At 39.3% G+C, this 5,752-nt stretch overlaps 1 protein-coding gene across 2 annotated transcripts; it reads left to right on the top strand.

Moving 5' to 3' along the window:
• Positions 1–324: 324 nt before the first annotated feature.
• LOC128027056 (SLIT and NTRK-like protein 4) lies at positions 325–5,509 on the top strand. Of its 2 annotated transcripts, XM_052614378.1 has the most exons (3): positions 325–664; positions 1,289–3,632; positions 4,125–5,509. In XM_052614378.1, the coding sequence occupies exons 2-3, from the start codon at positions 1,329–1,331 to the stop codon at positions 4,131–4,133; spliced, it is 2,313 nt and encodes a 770-aa protein (XP_052470338.1). In that variant the 5' UTR covers positions 325–664; positions 1,289–1,328; the 3' UTR covers positions 4,134–5,509. The 2 variants fall into 2 exon arrangements, with proteins under 2 accessions (XP_052470338.1, XP_052470337.1); XM_052614377.1 differs by having other exon boundaries at positions 1,289–5,509.
• The last annotated feature ends 243 nt before the right edge of the window (positions 5,510–5,752 follow it).

Raw genomic sequence — 5,752 nt, 5'->3', positions numbered from 1 at the left:
TTTGTAATACTGGTCTCATTATTCGAACGAGGACTGCACCAACAATGCTTATTTTGATGATGTGGTGCAGGTTGGCATCTCTTTTTTTCGAGCGTGTTTTACTCATCTGAATTATTAATTTCCTCGTCGGTCTGACATCAGAGCGCCTAGTTTCTTTTATCTCGCAACTTGCATTTTTCCAAGAAACGACAGGATTTAACTGGAGTTGATTTCCGATTTTTGGGAATCGGGTTGAGTCGCGACGCGCGATGGATTGTTGCGATTAATTGATTAAGATCTGTATCTGTTTTTTTTTTTTTTTTTTTTTTTTTCTGAACTGTTGAGCGAACTGTTCGTTCAAATTGCGTAACAGATGCTCGGTTCCCTTTACGGAAGAATGTTGGACCTGTTTTGCATCCACTTTAACCACTTGCTATTTTATCATTTTAATTTGGGTTTTGAAACGAATTATTTTATCAGTGCAAATACGCTGCGTCGTGTTTGACATGCCTCAAAAAAGCTCAGTAACCTTGGGACTTTATGACAGAATATATGCTTTGTACAACCTGAGCTTGACGAGAGAGGCTGAGACTGAAATCTGATCCTGAGTGAATGGGGATAGTCCCTCTCTTGGCGCTCTCAATGTCCGGTGTTATCTGTAAAGGAGGAAATATGAACATTGCCGGTGAGTGTTGAATTCTTATCCTATATATATATATATATATATATATATATATATATATATATATATATATATATATATATATATATATATATATATATATATATACACACACACACACACACACACACACACATACATATATGTGTGTGTGTGTGTTCAGTTATTTGCTGGCAAAGCTTGAGAAACCAAAGGTCATAATCTTTTTGTACTGTAGCCTATTTTAAATAACGTCTTTGTGAAGATGATGATACTGTCTTCTGTATGCGATGCAAGATACTTTTCCCCCCATTTTAGATTTCACTGAAACACAAGAAATACGCTGATGCATACATTCATTGTGGTGCTAGTCACAATACCTCAGCATATTACAATTCTATATATTTTTATTCACATATAATAATTATTATTAGTAGTAGTAGTAGTATGTATGTATGGAATTGTGGTGCTGGTAAATACAGATATTTTCAGTGTAGGCTCAGATATTAAGTTTGAATTCAAAAGGCACATTGTGTGTGCAGAGGGCTTTTTAAACACCCCTGCTGTAAGATCTTGGCATTAGCTGTGTGACTCAATGGGTAACAGGCATGTGTTTTGATTGTTTGTTTGTTTTTTCCCCCCTCTAAGGTTACTAAATGGTTTACTGGGGCAATTGGTAAAAGGCAAGATGCTGCTGCTTGTTCTGTTGGCATTTTCCATATCGGGAACATTTTGTGACTTGGATTCGGACCTCAGAGCTGAAACCTGCAGCGCATGCTCCTGCATGTCCATCGAGAACGTCCTCTATGTGAACTGTGAGAAAATAACTGTGTACAGACCTACACAGCTGCAGCCACCAGTGTCCAGCCTCTACCATTTAAATTTCCAGAACAACCTTTTGTACATCCTTTATCCCAACTCTTTTGTGAATTTCACACACGCAGTCTCACTCCAGCTGGGGAACAACAAACTCCAGAACATTGAGGGAGGGGCCTTTGTGGGGCTTAGTGCATTGAAACAGTTGCACTTAAATAACAATGAGTTAAAAGAGCTCCGTGCTGACACATTCCGAGGGATCGAGAACTTGGAATACCTCCAGGCTGACTACAATTTAATCAAGTTCATTGAGAAAGGAGCCTTCAACAAATTACATAAACTGAAGGTTCTTATTTTAAATGACAATCTGATTCAAAGCCTACCTGAGAACATTTTCCGATTTGCCTCCCTTACTCACTTGGACATAAGAGGAAATAGGATACAGAAGCTTCCTTATCTTGGAGTTCTGGAGCACATTGGGCGGATAGTGGAATTGCAGTTGGATGACAACCCATGGAATTGCACTTGTGATTTGTTGCCTTTGAAAGCCTGGTTGGAGAATATGCCCTATAACATTTTCATTGGAGAGGCTATTTGTGAGACCCCTAGTGACCTGTATGGCAGACTCTTAAAGGAGACTAATAAGCAGGAGCTGTGCCCCATGGGGACAGGCAGTGACTTTGATGTACGGATGCCCCCCTCCCAGCCTGAGGGTGGGCTAACCATGTCTAACGTGGCACCTTCAACCATTGCACCTTTAGTGACCAAAGCACCCAAAACTACCAATCCCTCCAAAATAAATGTCAATGGGATTGTCGCTGTTAACCCAGCTGTTAAAAATGGCCAAATTGTGTCCTATCAAACGCGAATGCCTCCCCTCTCCTGCCCCCACCCTTGCACATGCAAAGCTCACCCTTCTGACTTCGGCATTAATGTCAGCTGCCAAGAAAGAAACATTCAGAGTCTAGCAGATCTTGTACCTAAACCACCGAATGCCAAGAAATTGCACCTTAGTGGTAATTACATCAGAGATATCCATCCCACTGACTTCCAAGGGTTTGAAGGTTTAGATTTATTACATTTGGGCAGCAATCAAATATCCACCGTCCAAAAAGGTGTTTTCGCAAATCTTACAAACCTCCGTAGGCTATACCTAAATGGAAATCATCTGGAGCAGCTGCACCCTGAAATGTTTCTTGGGCTCAGTAACCTCCAATATCTCTATTTGGAGTATAATGCCATAAAGGAGGTGCTAGCAGGGACATTTGACTCTATGCCAAATTTGCAGCTCTTGTACATGAATAACAATGTGCTCAGAAGTCTGCCTGCTTACATCTTTGCAGGCGTTTCTCTTGCCAGATTGAATATAAAGAACAACCACTTCATGACTCTGCCTGTGAGTGGCGTCCTAGACCAGCTCAAATCTCTCACTCAGATAGACCTGGATGGCAACCCTTGGGAATGCTCCTGTGATTTAGTGGCTTTGAAACTCTGGCTGGAAAAGCTGAACGAAGGGGTCGCTGCCAAAGGTATCAAGTGTGTGTCTCCAGTGCAGTTCTCTAACGTTGAGCTGAGAGAGCTGAAAAATGAGATCATGTGCCCGAAGCTCATAGCCAGGCCTCCGTTAATCCTGACCAGCGCCACCCCTGTCCTCACATCATTGTCACCTGCTGGCGTTGGCAAGGCACCCCCAGGTGGTCCTGTGCCCTTGTCTATTATGATATTAAGTATACTGGTAGTTCTGATCCTCACTGTCTTTGTGGCCTTCTGCCTGCTGGTCTTTGTGTTGAGACGCAACAAAAAGCCAGCAGGAAGACAGGAGGGACTTGGCAACCAGGAGTGCGGCTCCATGCCTCTTCAGATCAGGAGGCACAATCACAAATCTAACAAGAAGGATGAACTGGGTGGAGAGACCTTCATCTCGCAGACCATCGAGTACATGAACAAAGCTCACACTTGTGGAATTAGAGACTCAGAGTTGGACTTCAAATTTGAAGATTCGGAAAGACAGAAAATGATGCTACACAACACTGCCGACAAAGACAAGGACTCTTTATCCTTGGACTCCAGGAACAGATTAAGCACCATTGACGAGCTGGACGAGTTCTTACCGCGACGAGACAGCATATTCCTCCCCAACTACTTGCAGAACAAAAAGGATTTCAACAGTATAGGGGTGAGTGGCTTTGAGATCCGTTTCCCTGAGAAACCACATGACAAAAAAATGAAAAAATCATTGATAGGGTGCAACCACAGTAAGATAGTGATTGAGCAGCGTAAAAGTGATTATTATGAACTAAAGGCAAAAATGGGGACCCCAGACTACCTTCAAGTACTACAGGAACAGACAGCCCTCAGTAAATTCTAGAACATCATCTTCAACTGCCCTGTAATGACAAAAGTGCCTTAAGACAAATCTAAATCACCAATGGAATACCGGAAACATTTCATTACACAAAACGTAACTCCCTTAGAATTGTTGGCTGTGTTAAAATTACATAAAACGTCACACTAGTCAGTATCCATTAAAAAAAAAATAGTTTTAGTTTGCTGCTTTTGATTAAGAATTCCATCAAATTCCACTGAACTTTGTTTTTACCAAATTGGGTCATGAAACTGTGTTGAGTGTACTTCATATTGACCCTTCTTCATTGTGTTTGGTTGGAAGTATTTTTAGGCATCTTGGGATGACAAAATCTAATGGAGTGGAAGAAATGGAAGTTGGCAAATGCTTGAAAGTGGTGGAATGCCCCAGACTCCCCTCTCTTGGATTATATTTTGCCACTTTTGGGGACTTGAATCTCTTGGATTTGATTATATGTGAAGGCACTGACGGCCAACATCCGGACATTTTGGATTATTCCAATTACCTGTAAAGAGCCATTCGATATTGTTCTACTGAAATGTGATTCTCCTTGAAGTGTTTGGTTAAGGCACATGACAGGACATTCACAAACTCAAAGAGAAACTAAACAGCTGCTTGCCATGTAAGCGTATATGGATTTATTTTGTAAGTCAACATTATTTGTATTTGTGGGGCAGTTGTGTAAATTACAACAGTCGACAATTTAATTCAACAGGCTCATCAAGAAAAACAGTGGATTCTAGAAACATTAAAAAAAAAAAAAAAACATGCAAAAACATTGACGACCACTGTCACCTGTCAATTTGTAGTTTGACTTCATATTTAATTTATTTTTCTATGCAGAATTATTTAAAGACTATTGGTACTATTTAACAATTTCAAGGGACATTTTGAATGCTATAAGTGATACAGGCTTTTAGTTTGAGCTCTGAATCTAAAATTATCTTCTGAATACATTCTGAATTCTGCTGGTTGCTGACTGACGGAGGCATACAGATGACGGTGATGTCATTTTCACTGTCACGTTGCACGATGTGAGGCCTCCTAGCATATCACATCTAACAGTTTGCTTATTCTTATATCCCAGAGCAACTAGTAAAAGGTTTCTTATTAACAATATGCAACCAAATAAGTGTGCATTAACGTGATATGATTCTGGACAGAGCAAACGCATTGTGGGAATAAAGTACTAATTGAGCGTAATTTATACATGTGGAGAGGACTGTGTCTTATTGACACAACTGTGAGATTAACTCACCATATGAAAAGGCTGCAGATTTAAATCATATCACTTTTCATGTGCAATATTATTATGCTCAATCATGTTAGCTTGAAATCTTTGTTTTCTGTTCAAATTAATAAAAGAGAGAGATTTTTTTATTTTTCTTTTTTTTTAAGAAAAGGCTTAATTTCATTCAGTCTTTATTTAAATATTAAATTAATGATTGTTTAAAGTAGAATGTACCATGAGAGATAAAATAAATAAAATGAGGAATCTGTATATTGGTTAACTTCATTGTGCAATCCTGTTGAGGTCAAGGTATTCAAATACAATGTAATTTGCTCTGTCTTTTCTTTCTTTATGCTTTTTGTATCCCTTTTTTCTGTTTCTGTTTCTGTTTCTGTTTACAGAAGTCTTATCATGTTTTTTTGATTGTTAAAGTTGCTTTACAAATAAAATGCCCTGAATGCTCTTACAGACAATTTGGTAAATTAAGAATTGTATTTTTATTTTACTGAAGCACCTAAACCCTCACGCTTGGTCTCTGGTATATGGTTCAGGTTTCCAAAGGTCTTAACTTCTCTAATAAATGTTGTGTGTGTGAGAGAGAAATGTGGGAAGAATTAATAATAATAATAGCAGGATTGTGCTTTTGAGAGGCTCTTGACAGTCCTTCTCGTATGTATTTCATCTAAAACACTGAACCCGA

Source organism: Carassius gibelio, chromosome A14 (assembly GCF_023724105.1).
Source record: "Carassius gibelio isolate Cgi1373 ecotype wild population from Czech Republic chromosome A14, carGib1.2-hapl.c, whole genome shotgun sequence".
Taxonomy (NCBI): Eukaryota; Metazoa; Chordata; class Actinopteri; order Cypriniformes; family Cyprinidae; genus Carassius; species Carassius gibelio.
This window is presented reverse-complemented; position numbering and strand designations above follow the sequence as displayed.

Bases quoted from the DNA above. Each gene is read 5' to 3' on its own strand.
- LOC128027056 (XM_052614377.1), top strand. From the start codon at position 1,329: ATGCTGCTGCTTGTTCTGTTGGCATTTTCCATATCGGGAACATTTTGT.